This window comes from Pygoscelis adeliae, unplaced genomic scaffold, assembly GCF_000699105.1.
Source record: "Pygoscelis adeliae isolate BGI_AS28 unplaced genomic scaffold, ASM69910v1 Scaffold308, whole genome shotgun sequence".
NCBI lineage: Eukaryota > Metazoa > Chordata > Aves > Sphenisciformes > Spheniscidae > Pygoscelis > Pygoscelis adeliae.
The window spans coordinates 2,514,914-2,530,363 of NW_008825306.1; the positions used below are offsets into that span (position 1 = coordinate 2,514,914).

Below are 15,450 nucleotides of genomic sequence, written 5' to 3' on the forward strand. Positions count from 1 at the left end.
AAGGAAGGTTCACGGCGGTCTCTCCTGAGCCTGTTTACCTCGGTCCCCTCCGGCAAACCTGTAGCTTCACATAACGTTGTAATTGTCTCAAACGCGCTTTGCAAATAACTGTCAATTTCTTTCCTGTTTGTTGCAGGGCGTACGAGAATAGCTTAAAACCAACCAACTCTGTCTTCGCCCCCCCCCCCCCCCCCAAAAAAAAAAAAAAAACCACCAAAAACCCAAACAAACCCAAAAAACCTCTTTAGATAGGGTACAGCAGAATTGCTCTGTCTGCCTGCCTGCTCCACAGTGCAGTCAGCTCCGGAGGAAAAATGAGGTTCCTGTTTGTTGCAGGGCGTACGAGAATAGCTTAAAACCAACCAACTCTGTCTTCGCCCCCCCCCCCCCCCCCAAAAAAAAAAAAAAAACCACCAAAAACCCAAACAAACCCAAAAAACCTCTTTAGATAGGGTACAGCAGAATTGCTCTGTCTGCCTGCCTGCTCCACAGTGCAGTCAGCTCCGGAGGAAAAATGAGGGAGCAGAGCATGTAGGTACAGCACGCCTACGCTGGAAGCACAGAGCTGTTTGAATTGAGTATTTAGACAGCCCCTTTCTTAAGGGCTGCGTGTGCCTAGTGTTCAACCCCATTTGGGCAGAAGAGGGTCTGGGAGACCCTCTAGGAGACTAGGAGAGGCCTAGTAGGAGGAGAGCTGAAGCAGATAACTGGGTATTGGGAGAGCTGGCTTGGTGCTAGTTTTGCTGAAAGCTCCTTCTATTCCCCTAGGGAAATTCCTGGTTTCTTTTCTCCTCCTCTTTCCTATTTAAGTGAAAGAGGGAGGGGCAGTAAGTAAATACGTGGGGATAGGTGCAAGAGGAGTGGGAGTTCAGGTCACAGGTATGGTGGGATATATTGAGAACATCAGGAAGTGTCAAGAGGGACAGAGTTTATTTAAATGACCTGTGATCTTGTTGTTTCTGCCGCTGTAGACATTCTGCCCATGAGAGCAACGTACATTTATACGTGCCCTTCCCTTAATTCAAAGAATACAGTGTTCTGTATGTATGTGTATATATATTACAGCTCTCAGGTTGTTTGAGTATGATCACTTTGCATGACTTGTGAAATGAAAAATACTTTTTAAAATCTTTTTTGTCAAATATACGTATACAAGTCCACCAAACACAAGTATGGGGCATGCTTAAAACATTCTTTTTAGTCCAATAAAATGTAATATTTTTTAAGAGAAAAAAAAGAGTTGTTTTTCCCTATGAGGTTTTAATCTAAAAAGCCTTTCCTGAGATAGACGCAAGGAAAACAGTGCCTTCAGGTCTTTCTGCAGTAGCTCATGATGGGCTAAGTGTGTGTTAAACAGTTGTGTCAGTGCAATGGTGACTAATGGGAATGAGCCAAGACTTCAGCTTATTTTATTCTGGTGACTTTGTTCTTGCTGGCTGAAGCGAGTTAAAGTGCTCTGTGATATTTTGGCTTATGCAGAATTGTTCAAGAGCAAGTTGTGGCTAACTAGTGAGGAATGTCACTCTTTCTCCATGTCCCGTAAGTTGTAGATGCTCTGGTGCTTTCTAAGCGAGGCAGTGCAGAATCAAGCAGTGTGCTGACTGCGCGTGATTTAGTACAGAGCAAGGAGCTGATCAGTCTGTGAGCTGTCCAAATTAAACTGAGCTACCAGAGATCATTAGTTCTAAAGTGTGTTTTAATATCTAAAATCCTCAAAGTGAAAAAAAATTTCTCTTTTATGCAGCAAAGGATGCTTTGGAATCACAAATGTAGAAGTATAAATAACTTTTGTTTCAGTAGGGCTCTATCTAGTAATCTGTTAGGTAGTACTTGAAATGAGGATTTGGGGAGTTAGATGCTGAACAAAATGATTTAAAAATAGTTCAATGTACATATCTGCTACTCTCCCTTGTTCTCTCCTCCTATTCCTCCCTCCTGTTCCTGCAGTGATCTGGCTCCACGGTTGATACTACAGCACTACAGCTGTATTTGCTGATCTGATGCTCAGCAACTTTGTGGGCCCGCTAGGAAAAAAGTGAGATGGATCTTCCTGGTGTATTGAATGTCCTTCTGGCCTCAGCTAGTACGCAGGGTACTCCGTACGTGATAGTGGAGATTTCTGGTTCCTTTCAGCGGTGTATGAGTGAATACTTTGTGAAAGGAAGTTAAAGGAACTTTCTGTTCCAATATAATGGTAGATTAATAATCATGGATGAGAAAGCACTTGTTTAGTGCATCCTAAACATCTGACCCAAAGGCACAACTACTCATGCAGTCTCTTCTGAGTGCTAAGGTGTCTATCCTTATTGCAGATTTTTCTAAAGGTTTTGTTTGTATAGTAAAGAATATATATTTTATTTACTTGTAAACTGTGAGATAATTTAAGTGCAGACAAGATTAAATGAATATTGGCTTTTTTAATATCCCTTTCCAAAGGCTAAAGAACAGAAAGAGATATCAGCAAGTTGCAATACTAGGAGTGTTCTTTAATGATATCTGAAAATATAGGCCACTAATAAAAGGTCACATAATTTAGAAGATTACAATTATTAATGATAATTAAAATTCTAATGAGTTATGTTGGATATCTGCAGGTCAGACTGAATATTTCAATCTGAAATACTTTGATGGTGAGGATCCTTGTAGGATCTCTGTTTTCAGAGCCTAATGCAGTAATTATGCATTGCCTAGCTCATTGGTGGGTATCCTAATGATATTTTTAAAAATAGATTGAAGTTGCTTGCATTACAGATTTGCAGAAGGAGCTGGCTGCATTGATCCTTGTGGGAGGATTAAAAAAGTGCACTGAAAATTTGGGGGATTGGATCATCTTTGCCAAGTCTCTAGGTTGATTATAGGTTGGATTGAAGGGGCAAACCTCTTCTGAGGTTGACCTTCAGAAAAGGATATGAAGAACAAAGTAGGACAACACATAAATTATTGCGTACTGACTTAAAGTTGGCATGGCTGGTAGATATAGAAGGCGATGTAACGTTAGAACAAGTGTGAAACAGGGCCTCTGGGTTTTATTCCAGATTCTTACTAACTGGCTGGGTAATTACTCATCTCTCTGGGTCTCCTTCTGCCCATCTGGTAACCTACCTAACTGCCAAAACTGTTGCAAGGCTTTAGTTAAAGGTGAACTGCAAAGCAAAACAGTTGGTATGTGCCCTTTGGTGTTCTTCTGTGGTGTGTAGCCATGCCTATGATATCTTCTTCCCCCAGCTCTACAGGCTCCTTACATCAAGTACACCAACTATTAGAAAAGAAGGCTAGAAATATTTCGCAAATTGTACATATGAACTGTCTGGTAGTGAATGAAGGAGCAACAGCCGCCAAGGTTAAAATTTGGTAAAGTTGCCAAAAGTTAGATTACTCAAGAGTGAGGAAAAGTTGAGGAAGGTTTTATCAATGTAGACTACGCTGGAAGAAGAGGACTTTAATGTGTAAGGTGAGAGAAAGAACTTAGACTTGTGAAGGAAAATGTTTTAGGTCTTTTGGGGGATTGCTAGAGAGGATAACGCTTCTCTTTTCTGTCTTGTCTCCTCCAAAATGTGTGAAAGATTACAGTGGCTGGTCTGTGTGGTAAACTGATGTTATGAAATCTGGGAGGCTTTGGCAAGGATTCTTGAAAAACGAAAGGGGGAAAGAGAGCTAGTATGAGGGATGTGTTATTGTCACTTAGCAAGAGGAAAGTGTAGATTCAGTGACTTCCATCTTAGAGCAACAGCTGTGTGGCGCTTGCAGTACAGCAGGATGGTGTTTTAGTCTCTGGGGTGCAAGTAGCATGGACTCCTTGTGCTCGCCTATATGCATCACCTATTCACAGCATTAATTACTCTGGGGTGTGTCGGTGTGTGGATAGTCTCAGTTTGGATTGAGAATGCCTATTTTGCTTTAGCTAACAATGGGCTAATTATTTTGTTAAACAGCTTTGGCTGAGTTATAATAAAGGATATACTGACTTGCACAAGATAATTGCAGTTATGAATTAAAGATGTCTTGATTTGATTTGTTTGTTTGTGTGGATATGCTCTTACTGCTGTTTATAAGCCCAATACAGAACTTGGATTACAGAGGCTTTTATGATCAATATTTATTTAAAGAAAAAATTCCTGACAAAATATAGGCTTCTTTATGGTGTGTAGCCAAGACTCGTTTTCACTGCAATTTTTCCCCTGGACAAAGTCATTTATAATTAATTAGGCAAAGAGTGTTTAAGGAGAAACAAATACACAAGGATAGAGTCAGACGTGTGTGAGCATTGATGGCTGTAAGTAAAGTGGAAATATTGTCTTAGTAAATGCAAAGCTTCACATTCACAGTGAGGTTGTGTGCAGCTTATATTAAGCCAAGTAGCCTTAATTAGCTCCGCTTATTGGGAGTAACATGAATTAATAGGAAGAGACTAGAACGATGATGGGGGGATGTGCTCTACGTAGCTTTGTTTTGTGAGATGCCTTCTGTGCCATTTTGCCTAGAATGAACGTCTTTATTTCGAATCACAGCGACTGATTCTGCTGCTAAAATATCTCACTGTTGTATTTGGATATTAGACTTCTCTAAAACTAAATTAAAACATTTCTGAGCGCAGAGGAACATGCAACTGTTTGCCTTTTTCCAGATTTTTCTCTTCAGCAACAAATCATTGTATGTTACTCTTTAACTTCCAAACTGAAAATTCAAGCGCTTATATGGTTTTTTGTTTTGCTTTTCAGATTGTTTCAAGAAAAAGTCCAGAGGATGTCCAGGAGGTAACAGTTTAAACTTGTGCAAATGTCTTTGTGTATCACACTATGCCTTTTGAAGTATCTTTGGTATAATTTAGCAGTTTCTGTGTGTTTTGTCATTGTAATTGAGCAAAGTTTTTTGTATGTTTCCATTTGTCTTTAGCTTTCATAGTTGAAAACAGTAGCTGGTGTAACATGTTGTAATTCATCCCTCAGTGATGAATTGTGACTTGAAACAAAGTCTTAGGGAGTAAAATGTCTTTTGATGACAAAACTGCTTTGATAACTTCGCAAGCTCTTTTCTGAGGGCTGGAGTTGGCAAATTGATGGCTACTTAACACCTACTGGTAAAATTAGAGATCAGTCCACAACCCAAGTCTTAAGTCTCAGCTGTAGGTACTCTTTTCCTCTTTAACCAATACTTCACTGAAAAGCCTACTTCATTACTGTCTATTAGTGAAGAGGGAAAATGGAGGAGCATAGGAGTAGTTGAGAGAGATTAGACTGCAAGTCATGTGTTATGCCTATCTCTCTGAGGCTCCTTAAGTATTTTCCAGCGATATACTTTGGTAAAACTTTAAAATTGCTTACCCTTTGCCTCTTCTGAAAAGGCTCTGAATAAGGGTCTGCTGTATTCTTGTGCCTCTTTAATACTTCAAAAGACTGTCAGGAACCATTTTATTAAGACAAGAAAATACATCACGCATGTGTGGGTTGCGGGGTTTGGTTTTTGTTTTCTTTTTTTTTCTTTAGATTAAAAAACTTTTTTTCCCCTTTTGACTTCTTCTGGACTAATGACTTGACGTTGATACTATTATACTATGTACATGAAAAATACTTCTTCAAAAACACAACCTTATGGCTTTTCAGACATTGTGTAACATGTCCATATGTTCAATTTCTGGCGCAGTCTCTTACTACAGTTGAGGAGAACCTGGATAGTTGATGAAAGAAGAGCCCATAAATGAATTCATTGCATCTCTGTGTGGTCAAACATGAGTTACTGATAGTGGCTTGGCAGAGGTGAGAATTGGCTAATACACCTAACACCCCTTTGTTGCATCCTTCTTTGAAATCTTGAGAATCAGACAAACATGAGCATTCATGCTTTTTGCATTTTTTTAATCTCTAGAAGATTAAAATAGCCTATCAGAATCAGAGATGATCATGGATCTAGTTTTACAACTGCATTACCGTAGTTTGTAGCTTCATGTTCACCTTTTCCAGGGAGACTCCTGAATTGAACCTATCCATGAGCACATTCTGCCATTACCTTAATCTTCATTTGTGGGAAAAACACTTTATAGCAGCTGTTGATGAGCCATTCATCAGAAAAATATATTGTAAGTGTCTTTCAGCTAGAGTATTGCATGAATATATGTTAAGTAGTTTTGAAACAATAGCAAAACCGTATCTTTTAGTCATTGCTTTGGTCGTTGCTTTGATCTGTGGCTGTAGGTTAGCCATGCAGAGTTCCACATTCTTTAGACAACAAGAAGACATAAATGTGCTATGAACTTGTTGATGATTGCCCTTTTCCACCCCTGGTTGTACCAAATTAATTATTTTGCATGTGATAGCATGTTAGGTGTGGTGTGATTCTGTTATAAGCAAGCATCTGAAAGTACCTAGTTATTAAAAGAATATCCTAGATGGTAGCTGCCATAAGGGTGAATTGTAGTCAAAAAACCACATATGTTGGGAGCTTTTCTGTTATGCTGGCTTCCTACGATTAAAAAAAGAATTGTGGGCAGCCTTTGAAAGAAAAAGAATATGCTCCTAACCTGTTCCCACTGAAAAGAAATTTACCTTGGTTTTCCAGAATGCTCAATTAGAAATTCAATCGACAAAATTTTGTGCGCACAACCACCCTGTTGCTTTATGATCTCTCATGCAACCCCCTTCCCGCATTCATATAGGACCACTTAGCTGTGCCTGCCTACTCGTTCAGAAGTCTCTTTTAATGTCACTGCTGTGATGTTAATACATACATTATGTGTGTACAACTGTACACAAGGCTGTGTGCTGTGACCTCAACTCTACCTGCCAGTTTTCTGTCACCTCTTTTAACTGCCCTTTGGGATATAAGCCTTTAATACAGCATCTCTCCCACTGCAACCAATTACAATTGAAGATAACCCCAGCTGTTGTTGCTGGGACAGGAAGGAAGATAACCTTGTAAGGGCTTCTCAAAAGGATGAAAGAAGTTAACGTGAAGTTATGTGTGGACGAGTTAATAGATACAGAAAGGGTAGCGGACTTAACTTTAATTTCCTTGCTTCTGGGGATTGATGGTGGCAGCATGGTGTGTGAGGCAATTGTAGCTAGGGTAGTCTTGTGGGGTTTTTTTTCCTCTTACTCATTCATGGAGGAGAAGGGGTTGTTCATTGTGGAGCAGATGAGTCAGATGAGTTAATAGAGATCTACTGGCTCTAGCCATGACAAGCACCTTATTGCATTACAAGTCTAACATATGTTTTATGATATACTTGCTGTGCTTCGTTGGGCTTCAAAGTACAATGTGTCCTTCCTCCAGATCTGATTTCTAATGAGTATGTTAGAGTGGGAACTTTGCTAACTTTGCTGAGCCGCATGCATGCAAAGGCATGATTTCCATGAGCTTGTGTAAGGTTTTAGGATGACCTTGAATGCTTTTGCTTTGCAAGCTACTTATGGTTATTTAATTTCTTCCTCTTGGCTATCGGGAGATCACTTGCAGCAGTAAAAAATGATACTTTTTTAGTGGAATGGAATCTCATGCTCTTATTTTCTGGCAGCTTTTCACGTTGTGTCCAAGTACTGACAATACAGGAACGTGATGTTTCAAGACTTCACCATCTTAAGCAATTTTATGTTCTATATGCTGCTTGAGAAGCGCGAATCATCCACTTTCTGGATATCAGATTAGATGGAAGTACATCGTTGAAAAATGATTGCTGATGGTAGCAAAATCACTAGTTGGCCTTCTTGAGAGATTCTGATTTTTCTTCCCTTGTCTGTTGAACTCCACCAAGTACTACTTGTAATTGAGTCCTGGAAATGTGTGCACAATAGGTGGGGCTGAATCAGAACTGCTAGTTTTAGTGTAGCTAAGTTTATAAGGTGGATAGAGTGTTGCCATATTAAAGCTTTGCATATCCACTGTTAATGGTCTTGTTACCTTGTATCTGCATTGTAGGTAGGACTACTGTAGGTAGGACTTGCATCTGCTGAAACTTAGAAGGCCTCTGACCTTAGCGTTTAAAAAAACCAAACAAAACCCCTCCAAAACCCCCAAAAAACAACAACAAAACCCCCTCTAAAATTAAACCTTTTACTTAGCTCTAAATCTGGTTTGCTTGAAAAAAGTAGTTTTTCAATTATGATCGCTCATGAAAAGGCAACCTGTTAAATCCCTCAGAAATATTTGGAATCTTTGAAATTGTGGTTAGTTGTATTAAGCTAATTGAGACATTTGACTGATGGAACACTGGAATCAACTGTTGAATGCATTGCAGTCTCTCTTTTTTTTCCTGTTCTACTTTAATCACTTTAAATTAGTGTTGAGGTTTATTACATGGCTCAGTGAGCCTGACCAAAAATGAGGCCAAGATATAAAATGTCTTTGTTCTTTTTTTTCCATCCTGATAGCAAACCTGTTAGTAGTCAAGTGTAAATTTCATTGCTCAGTTCTTTCCCTGGCCTGATTTTCCTATTGGGTTCCTCTCCTTCCTTGAATGGAAAGAATACAAAGAATGAGATGGAAGAAGGATAAGGTAGATACCTGGCTGGGAGATGACTACTTCTTTCTGGAAAGGATGGATCAGGAAAAGCTGATGTAATGAACCAATGCTCTCTTTGCATTCCTGAGGTTGGAGATTTTGTCTAGATTACAAAAGGAACATATGCAATTTTTCATCAGGGTTATTAGTAATAAACCATTTAAAATGTGGGCTTGCATTTACACCTGATCAGCATTTCACATAAACAAATTATGAGCTGGTTTGTAGTTCTGGGTGTTTAATGTGCTGTCCTTAAGAATCCCTTACTTGTATTGATTTCTCTTCCCTCATTTTCTCTTTTGCTGTTGTCTTTTCCCCATACCTGCAGCTGCGCCAAGCACAGCATGCTATTGAGCGTTGGATAGTGCAACGCTACTATTAGGCTTTTTTTCCTCTCTTACTGGTTCCCTGTGTAGCTCTGGATCGCAGTGTGACTGAAACAGTGCTGCCTTTGCCCTTTCTGTTTCCTTCTTTCAGCTTTTACTTAGTATTTTCTTCTATATGCTGTAGTCTTGTTAGTCAAAATGGGGATTGAGGACAGATAATGACCATTTTTTTTAATGGTTGTTACAGTTGGCAGTTCAGATTGTATATTTTTGTTAAACATTTGCTGAAGGTAGTGGTCTGATTTGCTTAAAATAATGTATTTGTGGTGTGATGCAATGTGAACAATGAACCTCACCAATACTTCTCTCCCCTTTCTCTGCTTCAGATAGTCGTTTGGAAGAGATACAGTGACTTTAAGAAACTGCACAAAGATCTCTGGCAAATTCATAAAAACCTATGCAGACATACAGAACTCTTTCCACCTTTTGCCAAAGCAATAGTATTTGGTAAGCATAATTTCTTCCTGACTTGCTCAAATTCTTTGATAACTCAATATCTATAAATACATCTTGTTTTGCGGCTACATGGAACTCTTTTCCATATGCTTTTACTACTCAGCTTTTTGGTTTGTTGTGTCTTGCTTGTAGGCTGGTATCATAGCTTGATACTTCTATTTTTTTTTTTAACAGGGGTAGTTATGTCCTCGCTTCCATGTTAGAGATATTACCACAAATATTTATTGATGTATATGTTCTGTATCTTTACAATGTACATTCCCTGTTTTCAGGAGCATAAAGTCTATATTAGCTTTGTGAACAGCACTTGAACAACGAACACAGATTTTCATATGAGCTGTCTGTGATTTTTAGTGATGAGTTATAGTAAAGTATCAAGCGGTTGTTGCAGAAAATAAGTTTGTATTTTAGGAATTTGAATGTAGTTATCAATTTTATCTAGCTAGGCTTTTGAGATCAGTTTTACGTATAGCAGTTAACTATTTCACCAAAACAACCCACCACCACAACAAAGATTGTAACTTTACATGAGAAATAGATGGCAAAAAGTAATTAGCTCTTAAAAGCCAAAGGTCTTAAATTAATCCTGTTGTATATGTCATCATGAATGAGCTATAGGTGGACTTTCAGTGAAGCGGTATGACTCCATATGGAATTCCTTCTACCACAATTCTTTTTAGCAGTTTTTTGTGTTTATTTTATTGGTGTGGGTTTTTTTGTTTTAGCATGTGTCCTTTGTGTTCAGCACGAAGTGTTGCTGTTTTCTTGGCATACATATGCCACACTATCCAGTGGGTTTTTAAGCATTTTTCAGCATTTTTTTACTGTGTCCAGTATGTTTGGCGTCTTTTTCGCATGTATGTTTTCACACGTGCTTTGTGTTTCTAAGCTGTGTGCTAACTGTCCGGAATGGGTTTGGTGCTTTTTGGTGTGCATCTACCATGTGCTTTCGAGCCTTTTTTCCAAGCATTTTAACGTTTTTTTAGGTGTCCAACAAGTATTTGGCATTTCTTTGAATGCATCTACTATGTGCTCTTTTTTTGGTTTGGTTTTGCCTGGCTTTTGGGTTTCTAAAGTGCTTATGGGGTTACTAAGGCATTTCCGTGGCATTTACGAGTTGCTCTAGTGTATTATTTTTTTAAAACATCCAGCCTTTGTTTATGCTTTTTTCTGGTATGCATCTAGTATGGTGTTTGGCGTTTTTTGGCATGTATCTCCCATGTGCTCTCTTTCTTTTTTTTTTTTGGCAAGGTTTCTGATATGGATTTTGGGCATTATTGATTCCTAAGGCATGGCTGCAGCATTTTTTCTGTCCAGGATTTCTTTGGCATTGTTTTTGGTGTGCATATACCACGCAATTTTCTGTGGGTTTTTAAGTGTCCAGCATGTTTGGCCTTTTTTGGCATGCATCTACCATGTGCTCTTCTTTTGGCAAGGTTTCTGGTGTGGATTTTGCATGTTTTTTTGGTGTGGGTTTTGGTTCCTAAAGCATTGCTGCAGCATGTTTGGCATTGCTGCGTCGGTGTTTCGAGTGTCCAGCACGTTTGGTGTTTTTTGCCATGTATCTCCCATGCACTCTTTTTTTTGCCAAGGTTTTTGGTGTGGATTTTGCACCTTTTTTTGGCATGCTTTTTTTTTTGTTTCTGAGGTGTTGCTGTGGCATTGTTTTCTATTGTCATGGTGTTTCTAAGATGTTTTGGTGGGTTTTTAAACATACAGCACACTTATCTATGATGTGCTTTTAAGTGTGTTTAGCATCCAGCATGGGTTTGGCTTTTTTTTTTTGCGTCCTGTTACCACGTGCTTTTTTGTGTTTTTTCCATATTTCTTGCTGAACACTGAAAATGCTGAAACATGTTTGGCATTTTTGGCATGCATGTAGTGCATGCTTTTGTGTCTATTTTGTGTGTATTTGCACGTTTTCCATGTGTTGTGCCGGTTTTCCATGCTTATCATGCATGGTTTTGCATGTTTTTTCCATATGTTGTGCATATTTTAGTATCCAGCCAGTGTTTGGTGTGTTTTGGCATGCATCTAGTGCCTGTTTTTGTGGTGTTTTTTTTGTGTGTAGCATTTTTAGCAGTTTTAGTGGTGTGGGGCATACATCTAGTGCATATTTTTCCGTGTTTTTCCTCGGTGTCACACATTAGCATGTTTTAGCATCCAGCATGTTTCACATTTTTTGGCATGTGTCTATTGCATGTTTTTACATGTTTTTTCCCCTGTGTCATGATTTTAGTGTGTTTTAGCATCCAGTATACTTTTGGCAGTTTTTGGCATGCATCTACTACATGCTTCACATGGAAAAATGTGCAAAAACATTTTTCGCATTTTTGCATGCTTTTAGCATAAACTTTTGTTCACTTTTGTGTGCCCTAGCATTTTTTTGTGGTTTTTCTGCATTTTTAGTTTCTTAGTTGTGTGGTGATGGTTTTGTGTTGTTTGTTTTTTTTTAAATATTCTACTTTTTTTGGTGTATTATGCTTTTTGGTGTGTGGTTTTTTTTGGGTTTACTATTACTTTGGGATGGTCAAGCCTGTCAGTTTGGAAAGTGCCAAAACTGAGGTTGTTTAGTCAGCCTTTTTTTCACCACTTTGTGTGACAGCACTATAATACTGCCTGGGGTTATAGTTCTGTGTTGGTATTTGCCGGTCCTCTTTTGCTTTGAGAGCCAGAGAAACTGTATGAAACTCCCCTGGTGGCAAAACCTCAGCCTGGAAAGCACAAATTTTCCTTTTGATGTTTCGGGACCAAATACTGCCACAGATTTGTAATTTTTGCTACTTGGTGTTCATTTTTGATGACTACTGCATGTAGGCATGGCACTGAGAAGCTTAAAAGAATATACTAGCATAAACAACTTTGAACAAGTTGAAGTTAGCTTGTAACCCAAGCCCAATCTGCCCCTACAGCTTTGGGGGAGCCTCTGACTTAACTCCTTGTTGTGTGGACCAGCTAAGTGTAATGCAAGGAAGCTGAACTCTGATGCAGATTTCATGGTTCTCTTTGCAGAGCTGGGTAAAATTCCTGGTTTAAATTGTCTTTCACGTTGGCTAAATTGTATCCAACTTTCATGTAATTTTATTTTTTCTTATTTATGAAGTTGGAAGCAGGGTAAATTTCAGTGCTATGTCAGAACTTGTGCACTAATGGTTAAATGGAGAATGTAATATTAGTTTCATCCTGAGAAGATTTTATATTGGATTTACAGAGTAGTCACTGGACAAGTTATTTACAAAGCTAGTATTTGCAAAGCAGAATTTAATTTCAGGTAGAAGATACGTTAGCTTTTAATAGGAGAGGAAAGAGAGGTGTAAAACGAAGAGAAAATCGGGGTGGAAGAGAGTACACGCTTCTAATCTTAAATAATTTTGAATTGCCAGAAATGCAAATTAGCTGTTTTTACACTAGCTCTGTAAGCAAGGGAAGAATTGAGTGAAACCCCTTCTGAAAGACATCCTTCTTCTATTGTATTTGGTGGACAAAAGTGACTGCAATGTACATTGAAAGAGATGGAGATCTACAGAAATATTCAATGTAGTTATTTGCAAAAAAAGCTTTTTGAAATTAAAACTACACCAAAACAAAACCCACTACATTTGCATGAAGCTGAGCCATAGAAGAATACAGGAAAGAGGAGGTAATGTAAAAACAAATTTTAAATGATTGGTACGTAGCTGAAAGGAACAGAAATGTCTGACTCTTCAATTTAAGAATTATTTTTCTATTTAAAGCATAAAATTTTACTTTGTATCCTTCCATCTCACTTCTACACATAATAGCTGCTGTGTGTTTTATTTTAATTTAAAGCATTTATCTTCAGATCAGTCCTAGTATTTTTTGTACTAGAGGAAAAATGTAATCTTAGTAGATTTTGAGTTTTTGACAAACTTGTTTTCAGTCTCGTTCAGTTAATGGTGAGCTGCAAGGTCCATCCCTATTAAGATCTTTTGTTTTCAAGCTGCTTTAATGGAGCACTTGGGGAGTGTTTCTTCCCTGTGGTGATGTTCCACTTGTTGCAGCTTTTAAACTAGTTACTAATTAGCATTGCCAATAGTTGCTGGCAACTTGTTGATTTTTTTTTTTTTGGATATGTGTGCTTTAAATGTATACATATTGCTTTGCGGAGAGTACACTTTACAAAATGAGCATTGGTGGTTCTGACAGTCGAACTTACTTGTAGTAGAAGTATTAAACCTGAGCAGAATCTCAAGTTCAGCATTCAGAGTTTCAGGAGATGGTGTGGAGAACTGAGATGTATTTAAAAACAAATGGGTCACGCTGTGCTTCCATATTTCATGCAACCAAAGACTTGCCACATCTGCAGAACTGAACTGCATTGCGTGTTTTATACCACAGCTTCTGATAATTATAACGTGCAAGTACATGTATTTTTATCCTGTTACAATAGAGCTGCTCACATTAAAGCATGAAACTTGTTATGGGTGGGAAAAATAAATCATTTCACTTTTTCTGCACTTCACTTGAACCTTTTCCACCCAAGTTATGGAGAAAACATAGTGACCTCGAGCATGGAAATCTAAAACGTCCTAACAGATCCATCTGTTAAAGCTTCTCTGAATTGTTATGCAGCAATTATGATACTATTTCTGGGAAGTGATTACTCTCCTTCCCTAATATTCATCAACGTATCTCAGTATTTTCAAACTACTTTTTTTGTTGGAAGCTTTAAGTATTCCCATATATTGGCTATATGTGGCATTTTACCAAAATACTAGTAGAACAAGAAATGCTGAGTACAGAATCGAACAACTGCAGAAATTTACTCTAGTGTAAAAAATACACTCTCTCCTGACAAAAAGAAACCAAAAACACCCCAGATATTGATACCTTGCTAGCAGTGAGTCAGAAAAATGATTCGCATTATAAAGCTTAGATAAGGATACTTTTTGGATTTGAAAATACCAAATGAAGTAGCATATTTAAGAATTAGGTGTCACGTACAGTTGGAAGTCTTGTGAGAAACTAACTGGAACATGAACACAAACCTTGCTAGGTGTTTTGTTGTTCAGATCTGCTCCAGAAAATGAATCGTGCATTCTCTTTACCGGAATTTACAATTGGTTTCCATGTATATAAGAAATTCTGAATGGATCATTGCTGGAGGAATAGCAGAACTGTGCTAATGCATTTGTTATATGCTAAGATTGTAGCTGACACTTCCTACAACCCTTGAAAGACATGATCCCTATAATGAAGTTTCCATGTGTCTGAGAGGTGTAAAGAATAGTGGAAATAACATTTATTTAGATCTAGGAAGACTTCCTGATAGAAATGTTTGAAGAGTCAGATGGGTATCTAAGCACCTTTGAACATCTGATTGAGAGGGGTTATAATGAAAGTGTTGAGCAATAAAAGATAGCTTGAAAGTATGAAAAAAGGGAGAGGGGGAAGGAGTTAGGCAGGGTTGGCTGGGAATGAAACTGCCAGCAAGATGCCAGATAGTCTGTGAACAAAGCAGTGCTGAATTATGTTCTTCCTTTCCCCCACAGTCCTCTGGTTCTGTAAGTGGTTGTCCTGATAGCGTATCATGATGCTGATGAGCTGGAAAATGTGACAGTGACTAATGTTTCAATGGCTCTGTTCAAACATGTTTTTTTTTTTTTTTTTTTTTAGCTCAGCTGTCTAAGAAAATAAGGCTTATGTAATTGTGCTGTCAGAAAGTCAAACCTCTTACTCATGTGGCTATATCAGCTAAATTTGAGAGGGAAGGCGGTTGCAAATGTAATTATGTTTCTACAAAGTCTGTGAAACAGCAGCTGAGTAAGAAGAGAGTGCATGCTGTGGTGCTACCAAGGGCCAGGCAGGCTCAGCTCGTACCCGTGAGTTTGCAGTTGCCTGGACGATCGGTGAATGCGCGCTGGTCAGCCTGGCAGTGCTGGTCCTGACATGTCCTCTCTGGTGCCCAGTGGAAGTATTGAGAAGATGTGGATGAGGAAAATTAGTTTTGTTGGGTTTGATGACAGAGTAGATCGGGGAGAGAAAGATCCCTGGGAAACAAGGAAAAATACCTTATAGAGTTACTTGCTTGCAAAAGTTACCCGTTTCTGGTCTTGTTCGGTGTTTATTTCTTTGCAATTGATTTTCTGTTTCATT

General features: G+C 38.5%; 1 protein-coding gene across 4 annotated transcripts in view; it reads left to right on the forward strand.

Moving 5' to 3' along the window:
• Positions 1–4,715: 4,715 nt before the first annotated feature.
• RPS6KC1 (ribosomal protein S6 kinase, 52kDa, polypeptide 1) overlaps positions 4,716–15,450 on the forward strand; it is an 87,353-nt gene continuing 76,618 nt past the window's right edge. For 3 of the 4 annotated variants that reach the window (XM_009330187.1, XM_009330191.1, XM_009330190.1), the window contains exons 1-3: positions 4,716–4,754; positions 5,958–6,073; positions 9,204–9,324. In XM_009330187.1, coding sequence (XP_009328462.1) covers positions 6,047–6,073; positions 9,204–9,324 — 148 coding nt within the window. In that variant the 5' untranslated portion in view covers positions 4,716–4,754; positions 5,958–6,046. Of the gene's footprint in view, positions 4,755–5,640; positions 5,754–5,957; positions 6,074–9,203; positions 9,325–15,450 lie in introns of all 4 variants that reach the window. The other variant, XM_009330189.1, reaches the window with a different exon arrangement.